The 19816-nt window shown below is 44.4% G+C and overlaps 1 protein-coding gene across 7 annotated transcripts in view; it reads right to left on the bottom strand.

Moving 5' to 3' along the window:
* ENTPD5 (ectonucleoside triphosphate diphosphohydrolase 5 (inactive)) overlaps positions 1-19816 on the bottom strand; it is a 368562-nt gene that overhangs the window by 104001 nt on the left and 244745 nt on the right. For all 7 annotated transcript variants that reach the window (XM_033952533.1, XM_033952535.1, XM_033952532.1 and 4 more), the window contains exon 10: positions 4479-4540. In XM_033952533.1, the coding sequence (XP_033808424.1) occupies positions 4479-4540 (62 nt within the window). The remainder of the gene's footprint in view (positions 1-4478; positions 4541-19816) is intronic.

The raw sequence follows: 19816 nt of genomic DNA, 5'->3' as shown, positions 1-19816 counted from the left end.
CAATGGAGGACACATCCAGTGTGCCAGAACCGGAAAAAATCTTCAGGGGAGATCAAGAGGGGAAATTATCATGCATGGAGGTAAGCCTCGAAGACGTTCTTAGGCAGGTAGATAGATTAAGAACGGACAAAGCTCCAGGCCCAGACGGGATCCACCCGAGAATACTGAAAGAGCTCAGAGACGAAACAGCAGAGTTACTGCAGCATATTTGCAACCTGTCCTTGAGAACAGGGGTAATCCCGGAGGACTGGAAGATAGCGAATGTTACACCGATCTTCAAAAAAGGATCGAGAGGCGACCCGGGAAACTACAGACCGGTGAGCTTAACCTCCGTTCCGGGGAAGATGGTCGAATCAATGATCAGGGAAGGTATCAATGAGCATATAGAAAAAAATAATCTGATGAGATCGAGCCAGCATGGTTTCTGTAAAGGCCGATCATGCCAGACAAATCTACTGCATTTCTTTGAGGGGATAAGTAAGCAATTGGACCAAGGTGACCCAGTAGACATTATATATCTAGATTTCCAAAAAGCCTTTGACAAGGTGCCCCATGAACGCTTACTGAAGAAACTGTGGAGTCACGGGGTGGAAGGGGACGTGTACAGATGGATCAAAAATTGGCTGGTGGACAGGAAACAGAGGGTAGGAGTAAAGGGGCACTACTCTGACTGGATAGGGGTCACAAGTGGTGTTCCGCAAGGGTCAGTGCTGGGACCATTGCTGTTCAATATATTTATTAATGATCTAGATACGGGGACAAAGTGCGAAGTTATCAAGTTCGCGGATGACACAAAACTCTCCAGCAGGGCCAGAACTGTTGAGGAATGCAAAGAATTGCAAAGCGACCTGAACAAACTGAGTGAGTGGGCAAAAAAATGGCAGATGAGCTTCAATGTGGAGAAATGTAAGGTCTTGCACATAGGGAAGGGGAACTCCATGTACAGCTATACGATGGGAGGGAGGGTACTCAGGGAAAGCAGCCAAGAAAAAGATCTGGGGGTATTGGTGGATAACACAATGAAGCAGGCGGCACAATGTGCAGCGGCCTCAAAAAAAGCAAACAGAATGTTGGGCATTATCAAAAAAGGTATCACTACCAGAACAAAAGAAGTTATCCTGCCACTGTATCGAGCAATGGTGCGCCCACATCTGGAATACTGCGTCCAATACTGGTCGCCATACCTCAAGAAGGACATGGCAATACTCGAAAGGGTCCAGAGGAGGGCAACGAGGATGATAAAGGGTATGGAGAACCTTTCATATGCCGAACGGTTAGACAGGCTGGGGCTCTTTACCCTGGAGAAGCGGAGACTGAGAGGGGACATGATAGAAACTTATAAAATCATGAAAGGCATAGAGAAGGTGGAGAGGGACAGATTCTTTAGACTAGCAGGGACAACTAAAACAAGAGGTCATTCAGAAAAACTGAGAGGAGACAGATTCAAAACGAATGCAAGGAGGTTCTTCTTCACTCAGAGGGTGGTGGACACCTGGAACACGCTTCCCGGAGAGGTAATAAGACAGAGTACAATTCTGGGGTTCAAAAAGGGACTGGATGACTTCCTGGAAGCGAAGGGGATAACAGGGTACAGATAGAGGTTTACCGTACAGGACATTGAGCGAATAGGGTATGGATATTTTAGGTTAGATAGGGAACACTTTCAGGTCATGGACCTGGGGGGCCGCTGCGGGAGCGGACTGCCGGGCACGATGGACCCCTGGTCTGACCCGGCAGAGGCAACGCTTATGTTCTTATGTTCTTATGTAGTTCTGTCCAGAAATCTTTTGTAGTGACAGTCCTTTATTGTCGGATAGGTGAACAGATTAATTTTATGTGTGGGCCTAATAGAACTAGCCAGATTAAATTGAGACACCAAGTATGTGGGGGCCAGGCGCAACACACAAAAACATATTACCTTTTTTTTTTTTGATGTCCTCTTATGAACATTGTGTACCTGAATATTGTCTCTCTCTTGCCGTACCTGAAATGAATTATTATTGTCACTTGTTGCCACACTTGGTACAGGCAACATGCTCTTTCTCTCTCTCTTCTTTGAATCACTTCACTGGGCTTCAGCTGCTAAATGATGATACCTGGACTCCTTTCAAGCCGGTGTGTCCCTCCCTGTATGTGCAGATACCTTTCATTCCGAGTATGCACCTTACCAGTTTAAAAGAGACTGATAGATTTGAAACGCTGCATCATGAACTTTTAATTTCTTGGACACTTTTTCTCCCACGTTTTGTTTATGCCCATTCTGACATTTTGCTGGACTTTATTTCTGTGAAGGACTCATTGTTTTATCCTGTATATTCTTTTTAAGTTACCCCATTATAGTTTTTATACTGTGATGCCTAGGATAGGTTATCGACCTGTCAAGTTTGCCAGTGCTTTTGTTTTTATTATTTACTGCCAAGTCAGTTTCTTTTAATGCTTTATTTTAATTTTAATTGCTTGCCTCTTGTACTACAACCTGAAAATAAAAAAAAACAACATATGTCCTGTATGTAGTTATTGCTTTCATAGCTTCCTATGGTCTGGTTCAAGTTTCAAGTTTAATAGAGATTTGATTAATCGCTTAATCATAATTCTAAACGATGTACATAATAATAAAATTACAAAATATGGGGAACAATACCATGAATAACAAAAATCAGGTCTAACAAGACTATTGACAAATTTAACAAAACTAAGAACATAAGGGAAGAGAGGGATAAGAGCTACAAATTATTTGAAAGTTAAAGAGACATATAAGGGAGATACATAAGGAAAGGGAAGTTAAAAATTACTTCAATAAAATTAGAGAGAAAAAGTAAAATTGGTTGGAAGACTAAATGGCTAATTTTCAAAGGCGTCTTTAAAAAGAAAGCTCTTTAGTTTACTTTTGAATTTTTCTAAGTTGTGTTCTTCCCTCAAGTGAATAGGAAGTGAGTTCTAAGTTTGGGGGGCTATAACAGAAAATTGCCGTCTAGAATTAATAATTCTAAGAGAGGAAATCGTCAGCAAGTGCTGTTCAATAGATCTTAATGTTCTATTGGAAGTATATGAAATTAATAACTTATAAATGAAAGCTGGAGTTTTGTAAAGAAGGGATTTGAATGTGAGCAAACATAGTTTATATGTTATCCGGTGAGCAACTGGAAGCCAGTGCGCTTTATTGAGAAGGGGTGTTACGTGATCAAACTTCTTGGTTCTCATATTCTTAATGAATCTCAATGCTGCTCTTTAATTAGCAATGCCCAATGTATGTAATCTTGTGAGTTTTTCTTTCTCTCCCTTCATGGTGGTTCCCCAGTGAGGTCAAGTAAGCAGCCTTTATTTCAGTAGCATGGAATATTGCTACTCCTTAGGTTTTGGCCAGGTACTAGTGACCTGGATTGACCACCATACTGGGCTTGATGGACTATTGGTCTGACCCAGGAAGGCTATTCTTATGCTCATATGTACCAACTTCTTCAAACCTTGAAGAGTTTGTTACCGAGAGTGTTTTCATAGACTCTAGGTATATAAAGAAGAATTGGAGAGCAGACTCACCAACATACCCAACAACTGGAGGCAAGAATATCCACTTGCTCAAATTTACACCTGTTGCAGAAAATAACAAATGTATGCACACTTTGTGTGTAGGACCGTATTTTCTAAGATGGGTAAATAATATGCAGAGATTTGTTCCCAAAGGATATATATCAACAAAAAAGGAACAAACTGAAAACTTTTAATACCTTTGAAACCAGAATCCAGAGATGGAATAGAAAAAACTCAAAATGGGGGACAAGCCCCTACAGAGTCTTTCACAGAATCTATCATTGCACCAACTTTTGTGGTAGAAAGGTGATTAAAAAGTTTTTTGAAAATCAATAGAAACTTTAAATATTCAAAGAGGTGAATTAAATGTCCAAACGGCTCAAAACTCCAAAAATTAGTGAAATCAAAAAACTTAACTTAAGTGTCCATACAGCTTTTTCCTGTACTAGGAAGGATTTAAATTGAAGGTCGCACACAGCATAGCGGGTTCTCTGAGGAAGCCTTTGGGCAAAACGTGTCAGAGCCTTGTATGGACACTTAAGTTAAGTTTTTTGATTTCACTAATTTTTGGAGTTTTGAGCCGTTTGGACATTTAATTCACCTCTTTGAATATTTAAAGTTTCTATTGATTTTCAAAAAAATTTTTAATCACCTTTCTACCACAAAAGTTGGTGCAATGATAGATTCTGTGAAAGACTCTGTAGGGGCTTGTCCCCCATTTTGAGTTTTTTCTATTCCATCTCTGGATTCTGGTTTCAAAGGTATTAAAAGTTTTCAGTTTGTTCCTTTTTTGTTTTTTGTTCGTATTTTATAAGAAGCATGTGTGTATCAAAGCAACATACGTTTAAGTACATATCATCTTGTTGGTGCATATATTTACATCTTGCAATTATATAAATGACCTTTTTCATGTGTAGGCCTTACATGTGAAGAAGGTTTTAAAAGGTTACCTCCAGTTCCCAGAGCTCCCAAGGTTGCCAGTCGTGCTGCCTTTAGTCCCAAGCCCAAGTAACTGCAAAAAGAAAAATTGACAGTATGCTCAAAGCCAGTGTAAGGTTGCTAGCCAACACCAGAAAACTAAAAATTTGCAGGTCCGGCCCAGCAAGTCCTCATACTCTCTCCTGTTCTTTCTTCCTTCCAGTCTCAACTGCCTTGTAATGAATAACATTTGAAGATGCCACTATATGATGCAGTGCAACAAAAGGTTTATGACAGAAGCTTCAATGACTGATGGCCTGTGTGGAAGGAGGCTGCGAGACTCTGGTGCCTTGATACCAATCCAGGAATTAAGGCATACATGGTATCTGCAAGGGAAAGTGTCTGGTTAGTGCCCTGTGAATACTGCCCATGCTTGGAGTTGGAGAGGACAGACTTGAGTTAAGGATACAAAACAAAGACTGAGCACACACAGAAAAGTAGTTTTATAACAGGTCATCTTAAGATAAGTAAGCAGTAAGGTGCTTTTTTGTTGCTCTTTCATGATATATGGGACTTTAGAAAATACTAAGGCAAATACAGCAGCAAAGAACCTACAAGAGAGCTTGGGACAGGCATGCAGGATCTCTTAGAGAGAGGAAGAGATAATGGTTACTGCGGATGGGCAGACTGGATGGGCCATTTGGCTTTATCTGCCGTCATATTTCTATATTACACTGCAGGCATGGACATTATGAGGCACATCATCTTCCATGCCCCAGAATAGCTACCGACATTTTCCTACCCACTCCGAAGTGCTCTGGCAGTCCTTTATTTAAACTACAGTGGTACCTCGGTTTACGAGTGCACCGGTTTGCGAGTGTTTTGCAAGACGAGCAAAACATTTGCAAAATCGGTGCCTCGGAAACCGAGCATGGCTCGATTTACGAGCACCCCCTCCGCAATCCAGCACCCCCCCTGAGATCCGGCACCCCCCCTACCTCGAACCGGCACCCCCCCGCCACGATCCGACCCCCCCTGACACGATTGGACACCCCCGCCACGATCCGACCCCCCCGACACGATTGGGCACCCCCTACCACGATCCGACCCCCCCCCCGCCACGATTGGGCACCCCCCACCACGATCCGACCCCCCCCCCGACATGATTGGGCACCCCCCCGCCACGATCCGACCTCCCCCCCCGACACAATTGGGCCCCCCCTTCCGCTTCTTACCCTCATCTGGGCACTCTTGAAAATTGGCCTTCTCCTCTGCTGGGCCTTGAGCATCTGAGCATGCTAAAGGCCTGCGAGTTCACGTTCTGAACGTGAACGTGAACTCAGGCCCAGCAGAGGAGAAGGCTGATTTTCAAGAATGCCCAGATGAGGGTAAGAAGCGGCGGGGGGTGTCCAATTGTGTCGGGGGGGATGTCGGATCGTGTCGGGGGGGGTGCCCAATCGTGTCGGGGGGGTCGGATTGTGGCGGGGGGGGGGTGCCGGTTCGAGGCAGGGGGGGTGCCGGATCGCGGGGGGGGTGCAATGTCGGTTCTCGGGGGGGGGGGGACACATCAAAGCGAGTTTCCATTTTTTCCTATGGGGAAACTCGCTTTGATAAACGAGCATTTTGGATTACGAGCATGCTCCTGGAACGGATTATGCTCGTAATCCAAGGTACCACTGTATCTTCTTTGCAGCGAGCATCTAAGCAGATAGTGCACCTTTGAGCACACCCTGAGGGCACATCATCTCACTGCCGTCGTGCCCTATTCTCTCTCCAACTCATTTTAACTTTCCCATCTCCTACCTGCTTTGCTCTGCTCCATGATGTCTCTCTCAAATCCTATCCCTGTCCTATGGTTCCACAGCCTTGCTCACAATTGACATTTACCTCTCCAAAGGTAGGGTATCTTAGCCCTAATCATGCTAGAACCTACACTTCCCTTCTCCTCCTGTTTCACCCTCTTTCATCCAGATAACAGCCCTTCTTTCCACTGGACTTCTCAACACTGAGTAGAGTGGAAAGGGTGGATATGAATCACTTGTTTACTCTTTCCATAAATACTAGTACTAGGGAACATGCGATGAAGCTACTAAGCAGTAGATTTAAAACAAACTGGAGAAAATATTTCTCCACACAACGTGTATTTAAACTCTGGATTTTGTTGCCGGAGAATGTGGTGAAATCAGTTAGCTTAACGGGGTTTAAAAAAGGCTTGGATAATTTCCTGCACAACTGGACGACGTTCTGGGAGAAGAGCAAGCTATACAGGAAGGACGGACTCCACCTCAGCAGAGATGGAACGAGTCTACTTGCAAGCAACATCAAGAGAGAAGTTGAGAAGTTTTTAAACTAGGAAGAACTGTTGGGGGGGGGGGGTTAGGCAGTTGGATGTTATAGGATATTTCATATACCTTGAGCTTGTTTTGCTGCCTTGAGTGCCTATTTCTGTTTTTTCTATTGGAACACTATCAAAGGCTTTGCTAAAATCTAAATACACCACATCTAGTGAAGACCTTCTATCCAATTTTCTAGTCACCTAGTCAAAGAAATTGATCAGATTTGTCTGACATGACCTACCTCTAGTGAATCCATTTTGCATCCGGTCCTGTAATCCTATGAATTCTAAAAACTTCACCATTTTCTGTTTTAAAAGCACTTTCATTAATTTGTTTACCACAGAAGTCAGCTTTACTGGCCTGTAATTCCCTACTTCTTCCTTACTTCCACTTTTGTGGAGAGGGACCATATCTGCCCTTCTCCAGTCCTCCGGAACCACTCCCAAATCTAGAGACTCATTGAAAAGGTCAGGTCAACAGAGCCACCAGAACTTCTCTAAACCCTTCAGCACCCTTGGATCTTCCTTTGCTGAAACTGTGCTGGCTGGTCCTCATCAGACTGTGTCCGTCTAGGTGATCAATGATGCAGTCCTTTATCAGCACCTTTACCATCTTTCCCGGTACCGAGGTCAGACTCATTGGTCTGTAGTTTCCCGGTTCTCCCCTCTAACCTTTCTTGAAGATTGGCGTAACATCCTTCCCGATTTAATCAAAACGTTTGTTTTCTGCGGTCCCGCTCCCAGCACTTCAGCCGTGAACACAGAACAGAAATATTTGTAAAGCAATTCCGCTTTTTCTTTATCAGCTTCTACATATTTCTTCCCTTCACCTTTGAGTCTCACATACTTTCATAGTTTATTAAAATTTGATTAAACACTAATCATAAAATTCCAAGCGTTGTACATTAAAATAATACATGAATACAATAAAAAAGGGGGAATTGATACCAAATAACAGACAAGTCCTAAATTACTCATAGGCATCTTTAAAAAGGAAGCATTTTAAACTACCCTTAAATTTATCTATATTTTGTTCAGCTCTGATATGTGATGGGAGGGAGTTCCAGATCGTAGGAGCCGTGATGGAGAAGATGGAGGCACGGCGGGTACCGATAATTTTTAGTGAGGGGAAATAGAGTGAGTGTTGAGAGGCGGATCTTAAAGCTCTAGGAAGATTGTATGGAATCAAGAGTCTATTTATAAATGCAGGCTCATTGGTCTTTTGTGATCTGAAAGTTAAGAGAGCAATTGTATATGTAATCTGATGAGGAATAATAATAATAATAATTTTATTTCTTATATGCCGCTATACCAGAAGTTCAAAGCGGTTTACAACAGAATGGGTAACCAATGTGTCTTCTTTATCAGGGGAGTGACATGATTGTATTTTTTTGAATTTGTAATGATTTTGATGGCCATCCTTTGGATCAGTTGAAGACGTCCGATATCCTTTTGACATAACCCTTTATATAGTGAACTAGCTGATGCCCCGGCGTTGCACGGGTATTTAATTATAGCAATAACACTGTAAATGGATTCAAATAAAGATACTTTAAAGTGGTGAATGAAATTATTGTTTTACAGCTTAATAAAAAGTACAATATTCAAATTATAATGTGAAATATTTGACAAAATGAATACAATACAACTAACGCAAAACGTGATTAAAAACAACATTTTTAGTTTCACCTCCAGGAGCAAGAACATAAAAATTGTTGGGTGAACCCACCCTTGAGCAAGCAACATAGAGTTGTGGGCCGCGAGACCCCCAGAACATATCACCCCAGGTAGTGAGGGATCTGCATACCAAGTTTCGTTCAAATCGGTCCAGCCGTTTTTGAATTACTGTGAGAATGGCAGTTTTTTACATTTTTTCCATTGACATGAATGGGTGAAATCTGATTTGCTGTTGGTAGCTCCGCCCACGTGTGCAGGTGGGCCGCGAGACCCCCAGAACATATCACCCCAGGTAGTGAGGGACCTGCATACAAAGTTTCGTTAAAATCGGTCAAGCCGGTTTTGAATTACTGTGAGAATGGCAGCTTTTTACATTTTTTCCATTGACATGAATGGGTGAAATCTGATTTGCTGTTGGTAGCTCCGCCCACGTGTGCAGGTGGGCCGCGAGACCCCCAGAACATATCACCCCAGGTAGTGAGGGACCTGCATACAAAGTTTCGTTAAAATCGGTCAAGCCGGTTTTGAATTACTGTGAGAATGGCAGCTTTTTACATTTTTTCCATTGACATGAATGGGTGAAATGTGATTTTATGTTTGTAGCTACGCCCACGTGTGCAGGTGGGCCGCGAGACCCCCAGAACATATCACCCCAGGTAGTGAGGGATCAGCATACCAAGTTTCGTTCAAATCGGTCCAGCCGTTTTTGAATTACTGTGAGAATGGCAGCTTTTTACATTTTTTCCATTGACATGAATGGGTGAAATCTGATTTTGTTGGTAGCTCCGCCCACGTGTGCAGGTGGGCCGCGAGACCCCCAGAACATATCATCCCAGGTAGTGAGGGATCTGCATACCAAGTTTCGTTCAAATCGGTCCAGCCGTTTTTGAATTACTGTGAGAATGGCAGCTTTTTACTTTTTTTCCATTGACATGAATGGGTGAAATCTGATTTTCTGTTGGTAGCTCCACCCACATGTGCAGGTGGGTTGCGAGACCCCCAGAACATATCACCCCAGGTAGTGAGGGATCAGCATACCAAGTTTCGTTCAAATCGGTCCAGCCGTTTTTGAATTACTGTGAGAATGGCAGCTTTTTACATTTTTTCAATTGACATGAATGGGTGAAATATGATTTTCTGTTTGTAGCTCCGCCCACATGTGCAGGTGGGCCGCGAGACCCCCAGAACATATCACCCCAGGTAGTGAGGGATCTGCATACCAAGTTTCGTTCAAATCGGTCCAGCCGTTTTTGAATTACTGTGAGAATGGCAGTTTTTTACATTTTTTACATTGACATGAATGGGTGAAATCTGATTTGCTGTTGGTAGCTCCGCCCACGTGTGCAGGTGGGCCGCGAGACCCCCAGAACATATCACCCCAGGTAGTGAGGGACCTGCATACAAAGTTTCGTTAAAATCGGTCAAGCCGGTTTTGAATTACTGTGAGAATGGCAGCTTTTTACATTTTTTCCATTGACATGAATGGGTGAAATGTGATTTTATGTTTGTAGCTACGCCCACGTGTGCAGGTGGGCCGCGAGACCCCCAGAACATATCACCCCAGGTAGTGAGGGATCAGCATACCAAGTTTCGTTCAAATCGGTCCAGCCGTTTTTGAATTACTGTGAGAATGGCAGCTTTTTACATTTTTTCCATTGACATGAATGGGTGAAATCTGATTTTGTTGGTAGCTCCTCCCACGTGTGCAGGTGGGCCGCGAGACCCCCAGAACATATCATCCCAGGTAGTGAGGGATCTGCATACCAAGTTTCGTTCAAATCGGTCCAGCCGTTTTTGAATTACTGTGAGAATGGCAGCTTTTTACTTTTTTTCCATTGACATGAATGGGTGAAATCTGATTTTCTGTTGGTAGCTCCACCCACATGTGCAGGTGGGTTGCGAGACCCCCAGAACATATCACCCCAGGTAGTGAGGGATCAGCATACCAAGTTTCGTTCAAATCGGTCCAGCCGTTTTTGAATTACTGTGAGAATGGCAGCTTTTTACATTTTTTCAATTGACATGAATGGGTGAAATATGATTTTCTGTTTGTAGCTCCGCCCACGTGTGCAGGTGGGCCGCGAAACCCCCAGAACATATCACCCCAGGTAATAAGGGATCTGCATACCAAGTTTCGTTAAAATCGGTCAAGCCGGTTTTGAATTACTGTGAGAATGGCAGCTTTTTACATTTTTTCCATTGACATGAATGGGTGAAATCTGATTTTCTGTTTGTAGCTCCGCCCACGTGTGCAGGTGGGCCGCGAAACCCCCAGAACATATCACCCCAGGTAATAAGGGATCTGCATACCAAGTTTCGTTAAAATCGGTCAAGCCGGTTTTGAATTACTGTGAGAATGGCAGCGTTTTACATTTTTTCCATTGACATGAATGGGTGAAATCTGATTTTCTGTTTGTAGCTCCGCCCACGTGTGCAGGTGGTCCACGAGACCCCCAGAACATATCACCCCAGGTAGTGAGGGATCTGCATACCAAGTTTCGTTCAAATCGGTCAAGCCGTTTTTGAATTACTGTGAGAATGGCAGCTTTTTACATTTTTTCCATTGACATGAATGGGTGAAATCTGATTTTCTGTTTGTAACTCCGCCCACGTGTGCAGGTGGGTCGTGAGACCCCCAGAACATATCACCCCAGGTAGTGAGGGATCTGCATACCAAGTTTCGTTCAAATCGGTCAAGCCGTTTTTGAATTACAGGGAGAAAGGCAGCTTTTTACATTTTTTCCATTGACATGAATGGGTGAAATCTGAATTTCTGTTTGTAGCTCCGCCCACGTGTGCAGGTGGGCCGCGAGACCCCCAGAACATATCACCCCAGGTAGTGAGGGATCAGCATACCAAGTTTCGTTCAAATCGGTCCAGCCGTTTTTGAATTACTGTGAGAATGGCAGCTTTTTACTTTTTTTCCATTGACATGAATGGGTGAAATCTGATTTTCTGTTGGTAGCTCCACCCACATGTGCAGGTGGGTTGCGAGACCCCCAGAACATATCACCCCAGGTAGTGAGGGATCAGCATACCAAGTTTCGTTCAAATCGGTCCAGCCGTTTTTGAATTACTGTGAGAATGGCAGCTTTTTACATTTTTTCAATTGACATGAATGGGTGAAATATGATTTTCTGTTTGTAGCTCCGCCCACGTGTGCAGGTGGGCCGCGAAACCCCCAGAACATATCACCCCAGGTAATAAGGGATCTGCATACCAAGTTTCATTAAAATCGGTCAAGCCGGTTTTGAATTACTGTGAGAATGGCAGCTTTTTACATTTTTTTCCATTGACATGAATGGGTGAAATCTGATTTTCTGTTTGTAGCTCCGCCCACGTGTGCAGGTGGGCCGCGAAACCCCCAGAACATATCACCCCAGGTAATAAGGGATCTGCATACCAAGTTTCGTTAAAATCGGTCAAGCCGGTTTTGAATTACTGTGAGAATGGCAGCGTTTTACATTTTTTCCATTGACATGAATGGGTGAAATCTGATTTTCTGTTTGTAGCTCCGCCCACGTGTGCAGGTGGTCCACGAGACCCCCAGAACATATCACCCCAGGTAGTGAGGGATCTGCATACCAAGTTTCGTTCAAATCGGTCAAGCCGTTTTTGAATTACTGTGAGAATGGCAGCTTTTTACATTTTTTCCATTGACATGAATGGGTGAAATCTGATTTTATGTTTGTAGCTCCGCCCACGTGTGCAGGTGGGTCGCGAGACCCCCAGAACATATCACCCCAGGTAATGAGGGATCTGCATACCAAGTTTCGTTCAAATCGGTCAAGCCGTTTTTGAATTACTGTGAGAATGGCAGCTTTTTGCATTTTTTCCATTGACATGAATGGGTGAAATCTGATTTTCTGTTTGTAGCTCCGCCCACGTGTGCAGGTGGGTCGTGAGACCCCCAGAACATATCACCCCAGGTAATGAGGGATCTGCATACCAAGTTTCGTTCAAAGCGGTCAAGCCGTTTTTGAATTACTGTGAGAATGGCAGCTTTTTACATTTTTTCCATTGACATGAATGGGTGAAATCTGATTTTATGTTTGTAGCTCCGCCCACGTGTGCAGGTGGGCCGCGAGACCCCCAGAACATATCACCCCAGGTAGTGAGGGATCAGCATACCAAGTTTCGTTCAAATCGGTCAAGCCGTTTTTGAATTACTGTGAGAATGGCAGGTTTTTACATTTTTTCCATTGACATGAATGGGTGAAATCTGAATTTGTTTGTAGCTCCGCCCACGTGTGTAGGGAGGCTGCGAGACCCCCAGAACATATCACCCCAGGTAGTGAGGGATCTGCATACCAAGTTTCGTTCAAATCGGTCAAGCCGTTTTTGAATTACAGGGAGAAAGGCAGCTTTTTACATTTTTTCCATTGACATGAATGGGTGAAATCTGAATTTCTGTTTGTAGCTCCGCCCACGTGTGCAGGTGGGCCGCGAGACCCCCAGAACATATCACCCCAGGTAGTGAGGGATCTGCATACCAAGTTTCGTTCAAATCGGTCAAGCCGTTTTTGAATTACAGGGAGAAAGGCAGCTTTTTACATTTTTTCCATTGACATAAATGGGTGAAATCTGATTTTCTGTTGGTAGCTCCGCCCACGTGTGCAGGTGGTCCACGAGACCCCCAGAACATATCACCCCAGGTAGTGAGGGATCTGCATACCAAGTTTCGTTCAAATCGGTCAAGCCGTTTTTGAATTACTGTGAGAATGGCAGCTTTTTACATTTTTTCCATTGACATGAATGGGTGAAATCTGAATTTGTTTGCAGCTCCGCCCACGTGTGCAGGTGGTCCACGAGACCCCCAGAACATATCACCCCAGGTAGTGAGGGATCTGCATACCAAGTTTCGTTCAAATCGGTCAAGCCGTTTTTGAATTACTGTGAGAATGGCAGCTTTTTACATTTTTTCCATTGACATGAATGGGTGAAATCTGATTTTATGTTTGTAGCTCCGCCCACGTGTGCAGGTGGGCCGCGAGACCCCCAGAACATATCACCCCAGGTAATGAGGGATCTGCATACCAAGTTTCGTTCAAATCGGTCAAGCCGTTTTTGAATTACAGGAAGAAAGGCAGCTTTTTACATTTTTTCCATTGACATGAATGGGTGAAATCTGATTTTATGTTTGTAGCTCCGCCCACGTGTGCAGGTGGTCCACGAGACCCCCAGAACATATCACCCCAGGTAGTGAGGGATCTGCATACCAAGTTTCGTTCAAATCGGTCAAGCCGTTTTTGAATTACTGTGAGAATGGCAGCTTTTTACATTTTTTCCATTGACATGAATGGGTGAAATCTGAATTTCTGTTTGTAGCTCCGCCCACATGTGCAGGTGGTCCATGAGACCCCCAGAACATATCACCCCAGGTAGTGAGGGATCTGCATACCAAGTTTCGTTCAAATCGGTCAAGCCGTTTTTGAATTACTGTGAGAATGGCAGCTTTTTACATTTTTTCCATTGACATGAATGGGTGAAATCTGATTTTCTGTTTGTAGCTCCGCCCACGTGTGCAGGTGGGCCGCAAGACCCCCAGAACATATCACCCCAGGTAGTGAGGGATCTGCATACCAAGTTTCGTTCAAATCGGTCAAGCCGTTTTTGAATTACAGGGAGAAAGGCAGCTTTTTACATTTTTTCCATTGACATGAATGGGTGAAATCTGATTTTCTGTTGGTAGCTCCGCCCACGTGTGCAGGTGGGACGCGAGACCCCCAGAACATATCACCCCAGGTAGTGAGGGATCTGCATACCAAGTTTCGTTCAAATCGGTCAAGCCGTTTTTGAATTACTGTGAGAATGGCAGCTTTTTACATTTTTTTCCATTGACATGAATGGGTGAAATCTGAATTTCTGTTTGTAGCTCCGCCCACGTGTGCAGGTGGTCCACGAGACCCCCAGAACATATCACCCCAGGTAGTGAGGGATCTGCATACCAAGTTTCGTTCAAATCGGTCAAGGCGTTTTTGAATTACTGTGAGAATGGCAGCTTTTTACATTTTTTCCATTGACATGAATGGGTGAAATCTGATTTTATGTTTGTAGCTCCGCCCACGTGTGCAGGTGGGCCGCGAGACCCCCAGAACATATCACCCCAGGTAGTGAGGGATCTGCATACCAAGTTTCGTTCAAATCTGTCAAGCCGTTTTTGAATTACTGTGAGAATGGCAGCTTTTTACATTTTTTCCATTGACATGAATGGGTGAAATCTGATTTTATGTTTGTAGCTCCGCCCACGTGTGCAGGTGGGTCGCGAGACCCCCAGAACATATCACCCCAGGTAGTGAGGGATCTGCATACCAAGTTTCGTTCAAATCGGTCAAGCCGTTTTTGAATTACTGTGAGAATGGCAGCTTTTTACATTTTTTCCATTGACATGAATGGGTGAAATCTGAATTTCTGTTTGTAGCTCCGCCCACGTGTGCAGGTGGTCCACGAGACCCCCAGAACATATCACCCCAGGTAGTGAGGGATCTGCATACCAAGTTTCGTTCAAATCGGTCAAGCCGTTTTTGAATTACTGTGAGAATGGCAGCTTTTTACATTTTTTCCATTGACATGAATGGGTGAAATCTGATTTTCTGTTTGTAGCTCCGCCCACGTGTGCAGGTGGGCCGCAAGACCCCCAGAACATATCACCCCAGGTAGTGAGGGATCTGCATACCAAGTTTCGTTCAAATCGGTCCAGCCGTTTTTGAATTACTGTGAGAATGGCAGCTTTTTACATTTTTTCCATTGACATGAATGGGTGAAATCTGATTTTGTTGGTAGCTCCTCCCACGTGTGCAGGTGGGCCGCGAGACCCCCAGAACATATCATCCCAGGTAGTGAGGGATCTGCATACCAAGTTTCGTTCAAATCGGTCCAGCCGTTTTTGAATTACTGTGAGAATGGCAGCTTTTTACTTTTTTTCCATTGACATGAATGGGTGAAATCTGATTTTCTGTTGGTAGCTCCACCCACATGTGCAGGTGGGTTGCGAGACCCCCAGAACATATCACCCCAGGTAGTGAGGGATCAGCATACCAAGTTTCGTTCAAATCGGTCCAGCCGTTTTTGAATTACTGTGAGAATGGCAGCTTTTTACATTTTTTTCAATTGACATGAATGGGTGAAATATGATTTTCTGTTTGTAGCTCCGCCCACGTGTGCAGGTGGGCCGCGAAACCCCCAGAACATATCACCCCAGGTAATAAGGGATCTGCATACCAAGTTTCGTTAAAATCGGTCAAGCCGGTTTTGAATTACTGTGAGAATGGCAGCTTTTTACATTTTTTTCCATTGACATGAATGGGTGAAATCTGATTTTCTGTTTGTAGCTCCGCCCACGTGTGCAGGTGGGCCGCGAAACCCCCAGAACATATCACCCCAGGTAATAAGGGATCTGCATACCAAGTTTCGTTAAAATCGGTCAAGCCGGTTCTGAATTACTGTGAGAATGGCAGCGTTTTACATTTTTTCCATTGACATGAATGGGTGAAATCTGATTTTCTGTTTGTAGCTCCGCCCACGTGTGCAGGTGGTCCACGAGACCCCCAGAACATATCACCCCAGGTAGTGAGGGATCTGCATACCAAGTTTCGTTCAAATCGGTCAAGCCGTTTTTGAATTACTGTGAGAATGGCAGCTTTTTACATTTTTTCCATTGACATGAATGGGTGAAATCTGATTTTCTGTTTGTAGCTCCGCCCACGTGTGCAGGTGGGTCGTGAGACCCCCAGAACATATCACCCCAGGTAGTGAGGGATCTGCATACCAAGTTTCGTTCAAATCGGTCAAGCCGTTTTTGAATTACTGTGAGAATGGCAGCTTTTTACATTTTTTCCATTGACATGAATGGGTGAAATCTGATTTTATGTTTGTAGCTCCGCCCACGTGTGCAGGTGGGCCGCGAGACCCCCAGAACATATCACCCCAGGTAGTGAGGGATCTGCATACCAAGTTTCGTTCAAATCGGTCAAGCCGTTTTTGAATTACTGTGAGAATGGCAGGTTTTTACATTTTTTCCATTGACATGAATGGGTGAAATCTGAATTTGTTTGTAGCTCCGCCCACGTGTGCAGGTGGGCCACGAGACCCCCAGAACATATCACCCCAGGTAGTGAGGGATCTGCATACCAAGTTTCGTTCAAATCGGTCAAGCCGTTTTTGAATTACAGGGAGAAAGGCAGCTTTTTACATTTTTTCCATTGACATGAATGGGTGAAATCTGAATTTCTGTTTGTAGCTCCGCCCACGTGTGCAGGTGGGCCGCGAGACCCCCAGAACATATCACCCCAGGTAGTGAGGGATCAGCATACCAAGTTTCGTTCAAATCGGTCCAGCCGTTTTTGAATTACTGTGAGAATGGCAGCTTTTTACTTTTTTTCCATTGACATGAATGGGTGAAATCTGATTTTCTGTTGGTAGCTCCACCCACATGTGCAGGTGGGTTGCGAGACCCCCAGAACATATCACCCCAGGTAGTGAGGGATCAGCATACCAAGTTTCGTTCAAATCGGTCCAGCCGTTTTTGAATTACTGTGAGAATGGCAGCTTTTTACATTTTTTCAATTGACATGAATGGGTGAAATATGATTTTCTGTTTGTAGCTCCGCCCACGTGTGCAGGTGGGCCGCGAAACCCCCAGAACATATCACCCCAGGTAATAAGGGATCTGCATACCAAGTTTCGTTAAAATCGGTCAAGCCGGTTTTGAATTACTGTGAGAATGGCAGCTTTTTACATTTTTTCCATTGACATGAATGGGTGAAATCTGATTTTCTGTTTGTAGCTCCGCCCACGTGTGCAGGTGGGCCGCGAAACCCCCAGAACATATCACCCCAGGTAATAAGGGATCTGCATACCAAGTTTCGTTAAAATCGGTCAAGCCGGTTCTGAATTACTGTGAGAATGGCAGCGTTTTACATTTTTTCCATTGACATGAATGGGTGAAATCTGATTTTCTGTTTGTAGCTCCGCCCACGTGTGCAGGTGGTCCACGAGACCCCCAGAACATATCACCCCAGGTAGTGAGGGATCTGCATACCAAGTTTCGTTCAAATCGGTCAAGCCGTTTTTGAATTACTGTGAGAATGGCAGCTTTTTACATTTTTTCCATTGACATGAATGGGTGAAATCTGATTTTATGTTTGTAGCTCCGCCCACGTGTGCAGGTGGGTCGCGAGACCCCCAGAACATATCACCCCAGGTAATGAGGGATCTGCATACCAAGTTTCGTTCAAATCGGTCAAGCCGTTTTTGAATTACTGTGAGAATGGCAGCTTTTTGCATTTTTTCCATTGACATGAATGGGTGAAATCTGATTTTCTGTTTGTAGCTCCGCCCACGTGTGCAGGTGGGTCGTGAGACCCCCAGAACATATCACCCCAGGTAATGAGGGATCTGCATACCAAGTTTCGTTCAAAGCGGTCAAGCCGTTTTTGAATTACTGTGAGAATGGCAGCTTTTTACATTTTTTCCATTGACATGAATGGGTGAAATCTGATTTTATGTTTGTAGCTCCGCCCACATGTGCAGGTGGGCCGCGAGACCCCCAGAACATATCACCCCAGGTAGTGAGGGATCTGCATACCAAGTTTCGTTCAAATCGGTCAAGCCGTTTTTGAATTACTGTGAGAATGGCTGGTTTTTACATTTTTTCCATTGACATGAATGGGTGAAATCTGAATTTGTTTGTAGCTCCGCCCACGTGTGCAGGGAGGCTGTGAGACCCCCAGAACATATCACCCCAGGTAGTGAGGGATCTGCATACCAAGTTTCGTTCAAATCGGTCAAGCCGTTTTTGAATTACAGGGAGAAAGGCAGCTTTTTACATTTTTTCCATTGACATGAATGGGTGAAATCTGAATTTCTGTTTGTAGCTCCGCCCACGTGTGCAGGTGGGCCGCGAGACCCCCAGAACATATCACCCCAGGTAGTGAGGGATCTGCATACCAAGTTTCGTTCAAATCGGTCAAGCCGTTTTTGAATTACAGGGAGAAAGGCAGCTTTTTACATTTTTTCCATTGACATGAATGGGTGAAATCTGATTTTCTGTTGGTAGCTCCGCCCACGTGTGCAGGTGGTCCACGAGACCCCCAGGACATATCACCCCAGGTAGTGAGGGATCTGCATACCAAGTTTCGTTCAAATCGGTCAAGCCGTTTTTGAATTACTGTGAGAATGGCAGCTTTTTACATTTTTTCCATTGACATGAATGGGTGAAATCTGAATTTGTTTGTAGCTCCGCCCACGTGTGCAGGTGGTCCACGAGACCCCCAGAACATATCACCCCAGGTAGTGAGGGATCTGCATACCAAGTTTCGTTCAAATCGGTCAAGCCGTTTTTGAATTACTGTGAGAATGGCAGCTTTTTACATTTTTTCCATTGACATGAATGGGTGAAATCTGATTTTATGTTTGTAGCTCCGCCCACGTGTGCAGGTGGGCCGCGAGACCCCCAGAACATATCACCCCAGGTAGTGAGGGATCTGCATACCAAGTTTCGTTCAAATCGGTCAAGCCGTTTTTGAATTACAGGAAGAAAGGCAGCTTTTTACATTTTTTTCCATTGACATGAATGGGTGAAATCTGATTTTATGTTTGTAGCTCCGCCCACGTGTGCAGGTGGTCCACGAGACCCCCAGAACATATCACCCCAGGTAGTGAGGGATCTGCATACCAAGTTTCGTTCAAATCGGTCAAGCCGTTTTTGAATTACTGTGAGAATGGCAGCTTTTTACATTTTTTCCATTGACATGAATGGGTGAAATCTGAATTTCTGTTTGTAGCTCCGCCCACATGTGCAGGTGGTCCACGAGACCCCCAGAACATATCACCCCAGGTAGTGAGGGATCTGCATACCAAGTTTCGTTCAAATCGGTCAAGCCGTTTTTGAATTACTGTGAGAATGGCAGCTTTTTACATTTTTTCCATTGACATGAATGGGTGAAATCTGATTTTCTGTTTGTAGCTCCGCCCACGTGTGCAGGTGGGCCGCAAGACCCCCAGAACATATCACCCCAGGTAGTGAGGGATCTGCATACCAAGTTTCGTTCAAATCGGTCAAGCCGTTTTTGAATTACAGGGAGAAAGGCAGCTTTTTACATTTTTTCCATTGACATGAATGGGTGAAATCTGATTTTCTGTTGGTAGCTCCGCCCACGTGTGCAGGTGGGACGCGAGACCCCCAGAACATATCACCCCAGGTAGTGAGGGATCTGCATACCAAGTTTCGTTCAAATCGGTCAAGCCGTTTTTGAATTACTGTGAGAATGGCAGCTTTTTACATTTTTTCCATTGACATGAATGGGTGAAATCTGAATTTCTGTTTGTAGCTCCGCCCACGTGTGCAGGTGGTCCACG

This window comes from Geotrypetes seraphini, chromosome 7 (assembly GCF_902459505.1).
Source record: "Geotrypetes seraphini chromosome 7, aGeoSer1.1, whole genome shotgun sequence".
In the NCBI taxonomy this organism is placed as follows: Eukaryota; Metazoa; Chordata; class Amphibia; order Gymnophiona; family Dermophiidae; genus Geotrypetes; species Geotrypetes seraphini.
This window is presented reverse-complemented; position numbering and strand designations above follow the sequence as displayed.